Here is a 14,456-nt window from a genome sequence, read left to right on the forward strand (position 1 = left end):
TCTGGCAGGGGACAAACTGACTGCAATCTGGGACCTTCAGAAGAAAACACAGGGAACTCAGCAGACAAAGGAATACAAATGGGAAAAAGCAACAAAGCTGATTTGGAAAGAGTTGTGGGTGAGAAAAGGGAACCAACAGAATAGTGTGGGCAGTCATGTATTCTTCTACGGAACTATGCAACCAAAAGACTTAGATGGCAGAGTATCCTTTCTAGCAAATGTTTACTCAACAGATGAAGAATTTTAAGGAAAGTTTTTCTTGGGAGGTATATATTATTTTGCTTAGTGCAAACTTCTAGGAGAGTATCATTAATTAATCCCTACCCCCTAAAAAAAGACTATGATGAAGCTATAGCTAAAGAATTCAAATGAATTTAGAATTATTTTAATAAACTTCAATCAAATTTAAGCCCTCCTTATTATATTTGTGGTACAGTTCAATGCTTTGCAAAGGGCCGTATCTGAGCTCTTCTGAGTTTTTTGCAAACTATACAGCATATGGTAAGGACAATTTTATACTCTGTCTCAACCTGATGACTGGTGGATGGGATGGGGACCATATAAGAGGAACCAACTAACTTCCATAGCAATATATAGAGAAGGACATCCTGCACAACTGAGAAAGTTTTCCCTTACAGGATGCTACTATTACCATTTAGGTAGACTACATAACACAATGTAGGCAATTCCTACACTGTCTATAATGTATGTGTGTAGACAATGTCAAGTATATAATCCTTATGCAATATTACACTTAACTGGCATAATTAATCATGTACACACACATTTGGGGAAAAAGGATAGTCCTTTACCTGACACTGATATTATAAAATCCTTTCTCTATCCCTAACTCACCTTTCAGGAGGGGAAGGGCACAGTCTTGAAGTTCCATTAGGACACCGTCCAGGACACCCATCATGGGGGTGATATCCAACAGCACAAGAATTATAGGCTACCAAATATCAAGAACAGTATCTGTTAGTGTAGGCTATTTCATTTAGACACAAGACAGTCTTTTCAGTTTTTATTTGGTATGTACATGCATATAATTCCCATTAATTAGTCATGATGATTATTTTAGGAGGTCAGGTATCTAGTACTATGCCGTTTCAGAAAAAAGAATGCTATAAAACCAGCACCAGTTTGCTAGCAGACACAGTGAGAGGAATCACCACTACTCAATTTTAAGAGTATGTGAAAAAAACATCAAATTGAGTGACATACCACAGCTTGCTCTTATTGTTAATAGCTGTATGTTTGATTTCAGTTCATGGAAAGCTAAGTACGGTATCTGACATGAAAGAAGAATTCAATATCCATGGGTCAAGAAATGGAATAAATGAATACCTTAGAAAAGGATTTTACTGTAAATTAATTGGGATTGTTGGAAATGGGAGCACCTGCTTCTATTGGGAAGCAGATTTTCTGACTATTTTGGTTCTAAAGGGCCATTTATGAACAAGGAAGTGCTCACTGAGCAACTTTTTTTCCCACATGACTGTAAGTTACTGTCATTAGTGTTATCTCCCATTGACTGACACCTGCTGGTTGCACCAAGTCAACTAAGTACAATATATGGAAGAGTTCTCATTTGCAAAGTGCTTTCAGTGCCTGGAGGAATACATATAAATACCTTACTAGCTTCCATTTATAGCAATGTGCCTATTACATTTCTTGGGATTATCTATTCCTTCATTGTTTTACAATTTGTGTACAACTAAATACAGAATTTTATCAACCATATTCTTACTCTAATAACTTAAGATTTATAGACATCTGTTCCTACCTGGTCTTTACCAAAGACAGATCCATTTCCAATACTGTACAGCAGTGAATATGCAATCTGACCAGCTGCTCCAGTCACAAGGACTCTGATTGGTTCAGACTGTAATGAAAAAGACCCATTAACATCTTTAAGTACTACTGTACCTTAAAAATATCCAGTAAGAAATCTTACTATAGTAAGAAATCCACATACTTTAAAAATGAATGTAAAATTTAAAACTCTCTTCGCATCTGGCTTAGTAGAAAATGAATGTGCTGCATATTTACATGGTGTTATTTAACTCTCACTATGTAGGGAGCTAAAAGTGTTATCCTGGATTTACTTACATAATCTTATCCACCTTTTTGGGGATATTTTGCTGCTAAAATAGGTCCAACAATGTTGATGTGCTCGGCATGTGATGATCCAAACCCTGGCGGCCACTAGAACTGCATAAATCCTTATTATGCAAAGCCCCCACTCCCATCTGTTCAACAGAATTTTCATACCAAGAAGAGGAGTAAGAGGCTAAAACTTTCCATTTACATTGAGCTAAAACATTTAAATAAGACAATCATGCTTCAACTTTATTGTCTGAAGGAGGAAAAACAAGATTTTATTTTTTATTTTGGGAGAAACAAAAAGGAGAAAATGATAATTTCTGGATTATGGTATATTTTAGTATTAAATAATAATATATAACAGCAACATGTAGTGACAGACAGCTGACAATCTGATTCCAAGGGAAAATTATTTTTAAAAGCGAGGAGGGGGAAGACATACAAAGAAAGATTTCAACAGACCCTGAACAAAATACAGACATATAAACAAAGATAACTGATATTCAAGGTGATGACTGAGTCATTAAAAAAAGACTAAGCTAAGAGAATGTAAAAAATAGAATTTTGTGTGTATGTGTGTGGTTTTAAGGAGCCAAAAGTTTAATAGGCAAAAAAGAAGGAAGAAGAAAACAGCTCCCCCATACATAGACAGAGGGAGGGGGGATTGAACAAAGAGAAAACCCCCGAAATATTTCTATTAAAAAGAACAAAACAATAATGTTTAGAAACTTAATTGGTAAGTTTAGTTAGACAGAAAAATTCAATTAAGGTGAACCATTCCTTTCCCTGACAATGCTGGGTAAATGTCCTTCCACTGCCATCTTTACCCCAACCTGCAATGAGAAATGGTCCATTGATGTGACTAAGCCTACAACTGTTTGGTTTCTTTTTATTTAAAATTCCCTCTTCCAGATTAGAATCATGTCTCTGAGATGAAACAAGAATGGATAGCCTGGAAGGCTTCTTTTACGCTTCTAACTCTAAGCTCAAGGTCAGCAGCACTCAGCAATTTGGTACCCACAGAAGTCAAAGGAAAAAAGTTTCAAAAAAGAAGTGTCAGGCTGGTCCCAGTGGCTCACACGTATAATTCCAGCACTTTAGGAGGCCGAGGCAGGCAGATCACCTGAGGTCAGGAGTTTGAGACCAGCCTGACCAACATGGAGAAATCCTGTCTCTGCTAAAAATACAAAAATTAGCCAGGCATCGCAACACATGTCTGTAATCCTAGCTATTCAGGAGGCTGAGGCAGGAGAATTGCTTGAACCTGGAGGCGGAGGTTGCAGTGAGCCAAGATTGGATCATTGCACTTCAGCCTGGGCAATAAGAACTCAGTCTCAAAAAAAAAAAATAATAATAATAGTGTTAACTGGTGTAGAAAAATGATCATAGCAAAAACAAATATACAATATTTGTTTTCTAATTTATTATTACTATTTATAGAAAAATCTTTAATCGCCTAAATATGTTTTTCATTATGTCATTTCCCTTCTTAAAGTCAAGTAGAATAGGTAAGGAAAAGGGAATAGAGGAAGAAATTATTATTATTACTCCCTTTCCCTTTAGAATGCAAGATCCTTAAGGACAGGAACTTTGTCTATTTTTTTTTACTGCTATATCTCAATTGCCTAGAAAAACTCCTGGCACATAGTTATAACTCCGATATTTACTTGAAGGAATAGCTGGGTCCTGTAAAACTACCAAAAAGATGGAAATGTGTAAGAACTGTTTGGAAACATATGTAACTTAAAAAAATTTTTTTTTAAAGCTATTTTATTCATTTGAGATATTTAAGGCTGAATGCAGTGGCTCATGCCTACAATCCCAGCACATTGCTGGGGGTCCGAGGCGGTAGATCACTTGAGCCCAGGAGTTTGAGACCAGTCTGGGTAACATAGTGAGATCCTGTCTCTTAATAAACAATTTAGCTGGGTGTGGTGGCACATGCTGTAGTTCCAGGCACTCGGGAGGCTGAAGTAGGAGAATCACTTGAACCTTGGAAGGCTACAGTGTGCCATTACTGTGTCAGTGCACTTCAGCCTTGGTGACAGAGCGAGATCCTGTCTCAAACAAACAAAAATTTATTCATATATACTATGAAGACAAAAGGTATTTTATTCATATATACTATGTTTTCAGAAGGTTGGAAACTTAGTGAACACAATAGTTCCAACTATAGTTAACAAACTTATTTATGTCACTAGTACTAATGATAATGCCTTATAAACCTACTGACAAACTGCTGTCTCATTTAATTCATTCATTAAACAAAACACCACTAAATTCCTATCATGTACTTGGTACTATTTTAGGCCAAGGAATCCATTGGCGAATCAGAAGAAAACAAGAGGATAAGCCAATTCTCTAAAACAGGGGGCTAGAGAGGCAGTAGAGAGCAGTAGTTAAAGAGATTGACTCTGGAGTCAGACTTTCTGGGTTCAAGTCCTGGTTCCACAACTCATTAACTGTATGCTCTAGGACAAGTTACTTAATCTCTCTGTATTATTTCCCCATAGTAAAATGGAGACAATAATAGCAATTATCTAACAAACAGAGCAGTTTTAAGGATTAAAAGAGTTAACACACAAAGCACTAAGAACAGTAGTAGCAAGTATTTATAATTATCATCACAGAATTTTCTTCTAAAGACTTTAATAGCCTGTGGTTTTCTATTTACATGTCTGTTGCTCTCTATTAGGCTGTGAAGCTCCCTTGAGAGCAGTCTGCCTTTGATATGAATTAGCATTTCCATATGGTGTTCAACAAGTATTTGTTGAATGAGGGAAGGTTAGAGTAACAAGTATAAACACATACAACTTCAATGTACAACAAGCTAGGATAAGAAAAGTGGAGTAGGAGAGAGTGAAGATCACTATCTATAAAGTTTAGCCTCCCATAAGGTCACCTGTATGGTTAGAATAATGCAGTCAATTTTAGTAGCTACTTAAAAACATATTCACAGTTATCACTGCCCTTAGTGATGGGTTGTGGCCACCTAATGAAGAGTTAATTCCACTTCAGCAGTTTCCTTTTGTGTCTTTGGAGAAATTACTTTCACAGGTAGGTAATTCCATCTTCTTAATAGTAGTATGAGGCTTAGTGTCTGAATGTTTGAAGATGAAACAGAGAAAGAAAAGTCCAGATCTGGTACATTGGAGCTGAAAACCAGGAGGGTGGGAGAGTCCTGCTGACTTTCACAATGTTACAGTGTGAACATAGGTTACTATTCTTTGCTCAGATATCTGGGCAGTCTGCCAAGATCCAAAGAAGGAATGTCTCTGCTCTTAGCAAGGCACCAATGATCTTCCTGCAGATGCATGCTCCGTGCTAACTTCTCAGCTATAAAGATTGAATTTAAGTATCTCTCTTACTCCACAGACAGATCCACATATTCCTTTTTCACTTTCTAATTTATATATATTTCTAAATTACATGTATTTCTGTAACACAAAAAATAAGCACTACCATTTAGATTCCTTCATACAGTTTATTTTGCTGTCACTCCCCATAGACAAAAAGCAAAGAATCCTTCCCTTTGAATGAGCTTACAAAAAAGGCTCTTTTCTAACTCTGATCATCATACACTCTCCTGAAGGGGCAAGGAAATTGAGTCATTTGTGAGTTTGCTGTCAGTTTCAGCAAACTGCCAGACAAATTCTTCTTTATGTTCTGTCTCTCTGCTATCTGGCACCTCAGTGACCTTCTAGGGATGGGACCTTGCTAGGGAAAACCAGCTAAGAATCAGGAGCCCACAATCTCTCTGTGACCTTGGGAAAATTATCTGACCTCAACAGACAACATTATAAGAGTAAATAAAATAATCTCCAAATTTCCTTTGAATTCTAGAATTCCAATATTTTGAATTGTAAGGAATAAAGCTATAAAAAAAATCTACATGTAGATAACATAGTTGAGTTTGTATATGCAGTATGAGCTGGTAACTTCATCCAAAATCTCAGCTACTAAAAATAAATTTTCAGAGAGTTGAGTATAGCTGCGAGACCCCACTGCAGTGGTCCCTATAAAAATAAATATTCAGCAAGACTTGGTAAGTATAAGACACAATATAGAAAAATGGATAGAGTGTGAGACTCATGGGGCAAATTACATTCTCTCTGGGTCTCGATAAACTCAACTTAAAGATCTGAAGTGGGGAGATTCGTCAAGATGACCTTTAAAAAATCCCATTTAGTTCTAAAAGAAAAAAGTCCAAAGTTCTCAGATAATAAGTACCTCTGCTTACCTAAGGTGATTAGGACGGAAACCACTGAAACTGTAATTTAAATGACTAATTATGTGACAAAATATTTAGCAGACCTAGGTTTAACACCCACTGGAAATTGGCAGCTGTCTCCAATGGCCCCGTTATATAGGCAGAGAGAGTAATGCCCTTGCCTTGAAAACGTGTCTTTTCAGGTTCTGGAAAATTTCCAATTCATTCGAACATTTCTCCACATTCTCCAGCCATTTTAGTATTTTGGAGATAAAGTAAAAAAAAATAGTCGCAACTATAAATAAAAGCCATTGTGTTTATAGTATGAAGCGATTTCTCTGAGTTTGATAACAAATGTCACCTTCAAGCAGTACGCAAATTATTCCTACGTCAGAGTTCCTTCAACAACCCTCCCCCTCTCCCTCTCTTTCAGCAGAGGCAAGAGATGGAGATCTAGGTTATCCAGGTCTTCCATGACAAAATGGTTACACTGTTACATTTAAAAGAGGTGCTTCTGGAACTCATACAGTTCAATAAAGAATATGTGCAGTAGTTATCTGGCTAGTGATGCCGTCACTTCAGCATATCTTGGCATTGCAAAAGGAGGTCAATGAACGGGTTTCTAATTTTGTGAAATTAGATATGGCGGAAACACCTCTCCTGCAAACGTAGATCGTAATCTGGAGCACCTGGTAAATACTACCTTTCCAGATTTTTGCTTTCAAAGGCCCTGTGACAAAAGCCCTTATAAACACTGTGGGCTAATGAGGAGAAAAAGGGGTTAGGACCCAACCTTTCCCTCCCATCGCAAACCTTATCGTCCTTATCAAACAAACCCCATAATGTCCTTCGGAAAATAGCTAAAGCTCGTATTTTGTCCTCTCGCCACGCAGCAGGATTAAGATCGTGCCTCTCCAAGAACAAATACTTCTCCAGAGTCCTCCTAAGGGCCTCCCCATGCCCTGCAAGGTGGACGTCAATCCCTTCCCAATTATTGGGTCACTTCGACAATCCCCAGAAGATGAGTCCGAGCTTTCCAAAGGGCACGAAGGACAGTGCCTTGCAGATCTGCCTCCCAAAAGTCCCTAAAGTGCAAGAAACCCCACACAAGGGCGCGAGTGCCGGAGATAGGCAGGCACCCGGGGCCCACACTCACCATGACTGAAAACTGCGAGGACAATTTCAACGCCTGCAAAACGAGCCTCAGAGCTTCAGGTCACCTCTACTGCGGAACTGACTCGGAGAGGGCGAGCGGTGTTAGCGAAAAAAGGCTCCGCTCGCGACGCGGCGCCCTCTGGGAATTGTAGTTTACACTGTCCTGGTTCTGGCGCAATCGCCAAAGCGTTTCCTTTAAGAATTGAACTACACTTCCCGAGACCAGAGGGTTTTCTCACGTTCCTCTCCCTGCGCAATTCGTCAATTGCAAAGTAGTCCCTGAGGATGAGCCGCTCTGATTGGAGAAAGGCGACACGCGGATGGTTTGGGCTCATGAAAAAAGGCTCTGCCTGATGGCGCCTGGCAATTGGCGGGAGAGACAGAGTATGTAAGTCTAGGGAGGAGAGACCGACACCTTAGCGACATCATCCCCACGCGTGCGACTGAAACTTCATCCTCCCCTGAGGGTAAACGTGGAAGGTAAAGAGACCTTCCGCTGCGTAAAGCTGGCTCGACCCGGAAACAAAATCTTTTAAAAAACAATTCACACTCTGGAGGGGAGGAGGAATTATTAAGTTGGGATTACCCGACAGCTTCTGAGGTTGCTAAGCGACGAGGCGGGAGCGCGCGCACACTCAAGCCGCCGGGTAGCACCTGAGCGAACTGCGTCGGCGGCGACCCGGAGACCCTAGAGACGGAGCAAGCGTGTCGCTCCCTCCCGGGTCCAGGGACTCTTGCTTAGGAAGCCTCTGCCCGGGGTAGAAGCTTCTGTCCTGGTGATGAGGCGAGAGTTTTCACGGGACGCCTACTCCGAAGCGAGCGGGAGCCGCGCTTCTTCCCCACTCTCGAGGCAGGTGAGCCCTGGCCCGAGGGCGAGGGGTTTTCTTTTAAACTTAGAGTCAGAAATGCGGTTGTGCGCCGTCCTGCATTGCTTTTATTAACTGGGAGGATGCCTGCATGTTCGTGGGTCCCATCTCTGCGCCGAGTATGAGGGGCGTGGGAATGCAACTATTCTGGAGGGGATGGTGCCCTGGAGTAGGCGCACCCCCAACGCCGCTGTAAAATTGAGCTTTTCCAGAGTTAAATCAAAAATATTTATTGAGCATCTACTTTGTAGGAGTTGAGCGTCTCTCTTCCAGGAGGTCACAGTATTTGGATATAACTTTCTCTAAGCCCTCCATGAATGTTGAGTTTTGCCCGTTCTCTTTGGAAGAAACAGGGTGCGCTTTAAACCATCTTGAGTCTTAAAAGTTATGCCAGAGCGGCATTTCTGAGGAAAGACTGGAAGCTGAATGGGAGACACTGGTTGTTTAGTCAGTCTCAGCTGGTAAAACAACTTAAGAGGTTCTCTTTAAAATTAATGCTGCCCAAGAGAATTGCTGTGCTCTTTAAAAGCTTGTTTCATGTGGATGTTAAAAGGAAGATACGATGCTTGGGAGTAGCATACACGTAATGAAAATGATTAAAATATCTCTATTAGATTACATTGTTATAACTTCCGTTTTTTTCTCTATTACTGATAAATGAATGCCAAGTAAAATATCTTTCAATTTTTTTCCGTTTTGGAGGATTTACTATTTTTGGAAAAAAATGTAATGCTTTACTTTTAGCATTTATTAATATCATACCTGAATGACTCTCCTTGTATCTCTTTATTCATTTGGTTCTCAGGCAACAAACTTTCCTGGTTTTCCTCTTTTGTCACTGGTTCTCAGTCCTTCCGAGTTTTTTTTTTTTAACCTTTTTTTTTGTTGTTGTGATCTCTTTACATCGGGGTGCCTGCATTCTGTCTATACTGAATCCTTCAGTGAGCTAATTCACGAGTTGCGTCACTTCAAATACTACTTTTATGTTAAAAGCTCTCAAATTTATGTGTCTAGTCCTGAATTAGTAGGTGTGCATTATTCTCAAGCCTAGGTTCTCTGAGTTTTACTTTTTACTCTGAGCTGTTACCAAAAATGTCTCTCATTATCCTTTTTAACGAATACTTCTACTAGCTGCTAACAGAAATATTTTTCCATGTTATTGTCTTTAAAAATCTCATGATTTTTGTCCTTGATTTACAGTGAATTTTAGAAGGGAGAGTTTTTATGACCAGAATTCTCACTGCAGTCCTATAGCAGGACGTGACATTCCCATACTCCAAGAAGGCCACAAACGTGTGAGCCTCCGTATTCCCATCCAGTCCAGATATACAGAATTGAAATCACCTGTGTGGTAGCTCATGGGCCTTGTTCTGTTTATAGCTAGTTGCCTTTGTAAATCAGGTTAAGGTGTGTATTAGCACTGATTGTAAATTACCTTTCTCACGTAATATATGGCCAGGTGCGGTGGCTCATGCCTGTAATTCCAGCGCTTTGCGAGGCCGAGGTGGTGGATCACGAGGTCAGGAATTTGAGGCCATCCTAGCCAACATGATGAAACCTCGTTTCTACTAAAAATACAAAAATTAATCGGGCGTGGTGGTGCATGCCTGTAGTCCCAGCTACTCTAGAGGCTGAGGCGGGAGAATTGCTTGAACCGGGGAGGCAGAGGTTGCAGTGAGCCAAGATCGCGCCCTTGCACTCCAGCCTGGCGACAGAGTGAGACTGTCTCCAAAAAAAAAAAAAAGTTACCTTTCTCAGGTAATATAATACATTACAAGAAGATGTTTGGTCAGGTGGGTCTATCAGCACATTTCCAATTAATACTAATAAGATAGTGTTCCCTTCCTTTTGAACTGTCTTGGTAATAACTAATGTCAAATAGCACAATATGTCATTGCAATTTCATTGTGAGTTTGAATCTTTAGGTGGTTTGCGAATGTGTTGCAGACATTCATTTTTTGGTAAGGCAACAAACAGAGCATTAAACTGTTATGCTATATTTGGAGATACACTTAATTTTTTTTGCCCAGCCTCGCATTATTTAGTAAGGTAATATTTAATTCAAATTGTAGAAAATGTTTGAAATACTATTCTGACAGCATCCAGGAAAGATATTAAAGGAGCATTAAGTTTCAGATCTGTGAAATAGAATGTTGGCTCTTGATACCCAAGGCGCTTTGGAACTCACAAGATCTTATGCTTTTTTATAGTATAAAAGTGACATGGTGGCTCACACCTGTAATCTCAGCACTTTGAGAGGCTGAGGCCGGAAGAGTCGGAGTCCAAGAGTTGGAGACCAGCCTTGGCAATATACTGAGACCTTGTCTCTACAAAAAATTTTTAAAAAATTAGCTGAGTAGGGTAGCTTGCACCTGTAGTAGTCCCAACTACTCAGGAGGCTGAGGTGGGAGGGTTGCTTGAGCCCAGGAAGGAGAGGTTGCATTGGCACCACTGCACCCCAGTCTCGGCGGCAGAGTGAGACCATCACCTGTCTCAAAAAGAAAAAAAAAAGAAAATTATTTAACTTCATATTAATTTTTTCTGTAGCATATATAAAATTGATATAGAGCTAGTTAAAACACATTCATTTTAATGTTTAATGAAGTACTATTACGCTTTTAAGCTATTTTATAGCAATTTTGTTATAATCTGATTCCTTTTTGTTGAAAGTAACAATGTAATATTTAGAAAGTACTGTAATGTAAAGATGCCTTTACATTGCAGTTGGTTTAAGTAGCTACATTTTTAGAAATATGTGCTTTACCATAGGATCATGTAATTAATAGTCATGTTAGATAAGAGTGTGATTGAAAATAGGATTATTTAAAAAGCAAGATTAAGACTTGTGAAATAAATTGGAGACCAAATTATTACACACTCACATATACATATATACATATATATATATTATTACTATTTTTTGAGATGGAGTCTAGTTCTCTCGCCCAGTTTGGAGTGCAGTGGCCTGATCTTGGCTCACTGCAACCTCTACCTCCTGGGTTCAAGCAATTCCCCTGCCTCTGCATCCTGAGTAGCTGGGATTACAGGCGTGTGCCACCACTCCTAGCTAATTTTTGTATTTTTAGTAGAGATGGGGTTTCACCATATTGGCCAGGCTTGTCTCGAACTCCTGAATTTGTGATCTGTCTGCCTCGGCTTCCCAGAGTGCTGGGATTACAGGTGTGAACCACCGCAACTGGCCTTATTACAAATATTTTTTAAAGGAAAGACTGCAGAGCTGAAATAAAACTTTGGCTTTTTACCCTTTTTACTATTTAAGTATAGTGCTAGGTACCTTGGAAATTATTTGGTTGGCTTAAATGACATGCATGACATTTTTGAAAGTATTCTTAAATTTCTAAAATGAATATGTAGTATTTTAAAAAATATTCACTTCAGTGAATCTTAAACATAGTAATTCCAAATTTAGTTATGGCAAAAATAAAAGTGCTTGTAATTTAAAATTGTAGTCACAATGAGAACCACTTTATTACTATGTCTTACAATTTTATATGTACACAATTTGCACACATTTTAAACTATAACATTTGACTAGAATTTTCAGTAGTGGTGAAATACAGGATATTTTAATAGAATAAAAGTTTTAATCATGATCATTATGTAGTCAAGTTGCTGTGAGTGGTCAAGTGGTAGAATTGAGTGAATAATTTGCTAGCACCTCCTCTTTTAACTCTACGTAAAACAAGATAAAACATGATTCATCAGGATTCTTCTTGATAATTACATGTTTCCAGAAGTATCAGCTACCTAACCTTGCATTTTTTCAAGTGGAAGAAATAGAATTTATTGGTTTTAACTTTACTACCTACCTGTGTGACCTCGAACAAGTTTCCAGGTCTTTAAGCCTTCATTAATGAAATGAGGCTAATAACACAGTGATCATTATGTCTGGAAACATAATGTAGCAATTCCATTACTTTACATACCCATTTAACTCGAGATGTACAAGATGTTTTTAAGCACTGTTTCTAAGAGCACAACTCTAGAAATTACCCGTGTGGCCATCAATAAGAAAATTTAAAAATATATTGAAAATGAATAGAACATAGATACACACCAGCATGGATGAATATCAAAAATACAATGTTGATTGAAAAAAGCAAACCATATAAGAATATATACACTATGATTTAATTTTTATAAAAATTAAAAATTTATAACAAACACTGTTTTTCACGATTTCATACACGTCTGGTAAAACCATAAAGAAGAGCAGAGGAATGATTCAGAATTTAGGATAGTGGTTGCTTGGGGAGGAGAGTAAGAGGGGGGTACTGGGGTCTTCAACATATTGGTAATCTACTTCTTTTTAAGCTGTGTTAGTATGTGGGTATTTATTCATTAATTTATTTATTTTGAGGTGGTCTCACTCTGGTTCCCAGGCTGGAGTGCAGTGGTATGATCATATCACTGTAGCCTCAAATTCCTGGGCTTAAGTGATACTCCTGCCTTGTCCTCCCAAAGTACTGGTATTATAGGCATGAGCTACTGCACATAGTCTTGTTTTATTTATTTATTTATTTTAAAATACACATATACCTCTGACCACTCTTTTTTTCTTCTTCTTCTTCTTCTTTGAGATGTGGTGTCACTATGTTGCTGAGGCTGGTCTAGAACTCCTGGGCTTGAATGATCCTCCTGTCTCAGCCTCCCAGGTAGCTGGGACTATAGGCACTGACCACTCTTATGTGTCCTCTCTTCTTTACTTTTCTTTTCTTTTTTTTTTTTTTAAGATGGGGTTTCACCATGTTGGTCAGGCTGGTCTTGAACTCCCAAACTCAGGTGATCCACCCTCCTTGGCCTCCAAAGTGCTTGGATTACAGGTGTGAGCCACCACGCCCGGCCTATGTATCCTATCTTATATAAAACATAGTGACTTAGAACTTTATCTTTTATTATTGAACAGCAAATTTGAGAAAGAATAGCCACTCATGAAACTTGTACCGTAAAAGAAGAATTTCCATTTTTCCAAATTCTATTAAAAATTTCAAGATTAAATTTAAATGTCATCTTGTTATTTATTTTCAATTTGTCCCATTTGTTTTTTGTTCTCTCTTTTCTTCCTTCTTTTTGATTAATTGAAATTTTTTACAATTCCATTTTATCACCTTTGTTGGCTTATTGATGGTAATGACTTCATGTATAAAAACCTTCCGATAATTTACTTCCATTTCTCCCTTTCTGACCATTGTACTGTGGTTGACATACACTTTACTTTTGCATGTTATGAATCCCATGCAACATTGTTATTTTTACTTAGTCAGTTATTTTTTAAAGAGATTTAAATGATGAGAAAAACATCTTAAATATTCATCAGTATAGGTACTATTTTCAGTCCTTTAATTTCTTTTTATAGAACTATATTCTAATATAGTATGATTTTTCTTCTGCCTAATGTAATTACTTTTTAAAAAATATTTCTTTTGAGGACTGGCTGTTGAAAAATTCTCTCAGCTTTTGTATGTATGGAAAAGTGTTTGAAAGGTATTTTCACTGGGTATAGAGTTCTAGGTTGATAGTTTTATCTTTCAGTACTTTGAAGATCTTAATCCACTGTTTTTTCATTTGCTTTGTTTTCTGATGAAAAATCTGCTACCATTTTTATGTATTCGTACTTAAGTGTCTTTTAGCAGTTTTCTCTTTATTACTGGTTTTCAGTAATTTCGTTATGATGTGTCTTGGTGTAGTCTTTTTCATGTTTCTTGTGCTTGGGGTTCATTGAGCTTCTTGGATCTATAGGTTTGTAGTTTTCAGTGAATTTGGGGAAATTTTGGCTTTGTTTCTTCAAATATTTTTTTTCTGTCTGCCCTTCGATTCTGACACTGTTTTGGGGATGACAGTTATATGTGTAGTGAGCTGATTGAAGTTGTCTCATGGCTTACTGGTGCTCTGTTTATTTTTCAAATTCTCTTTTCTTTTTAGGTTTCATTTTGTAAAGTTTCTGTTGCTATGTCTTCAAGGCCACTAATTTTTTATTTTGCAGTGAGCAAAATATGCTGTTATATATGTTTATATATGCTGTTCATTCTATGCAGTTTTTCATTTTTCACTTTTTTCACTTTCACTTTTTCAGTTTTTCACTTTTTTTTTTTTTTTTT

The 14,456-nt window shown here is 38.0% G+C and overlaps 2 protein-coding genes across 13 annotated transcripts in view; one reads left to right on the forward strand and one right to left on the reverse strand.

The window, feature by feature from the left end:
- Positions 1-7,594, reverse strand: part of MDH1 (malate dehydrogenase 1) — an 18,912-nt gene extending 11,318 nt beyond the window's left edge. The window contains exons 1-3 of one of the 2 annotated variants that reach the window (XM_017522169.2): positions 7,473-7,594; positions 1,787-1,885; positions 856-952 (exon numbers count right to left, since the gene is read on the reverse strand). In XM_017522169.2, the coding sequence (XP_017377658.1) occupies positions 856-952; positions 1,787-1,885; positions 7,473-7,475 (199 nt within the window). In that variant the 5' untranslated portion in view covers positions 7,476-7,594. The remainder of the gene's footprint in view (positions 1-855; positions 953-1,786; positions 1,886-7,472) is intronic. The other variant, XM_017522168.2, reaches the window with a different exon arrangement.
- Positions 7,595-7,720: 126 nt separating this feature from the next.
- Positions 7,721-14,456, forward strand: part of LOC108299718 (WD repeat containing planar cell polarity effector) — a 510,874-nt gene continuing 504,138 nt past the window's right edge. For 9 of the 11 annotated variants that reach the window (XR_005199011.1, XR_005199010.1, XM_017522162.2 and 6 more), the window contains exon 1: positions 7,721-8,325. Coding sequence is in view for 7 of the 11 variants with exons in the window: in XM_017522162.2 (XP_017377651.1) it covers positions 8,251-8,325 (75 nt within the window). In the remaining 4 variants the exon portion in view is untranslated. The remainder of the gene's footprint in view (positions 8,326-14,456) is intronic. The other 2 variants (XM_037736187.1, XM_037736190.1) reach the window with 2 other exon arrangements.

This window comes from Cebus imitator, unplaced genomic scaffold (assembly GCF_001604975.1).
Source record: "Cebus imitator isolate Cc_AM_T3 unplaced genomic scaffold, Cebus_imitator-1.0 Scaffold23, whole genome shotgun sequence".
Taxonomy (NCBI): Eukaryota; Metazoa; Chordata; class Mammalia; order Primates; family Cebidae; genus Cebus; species Cebus imitator.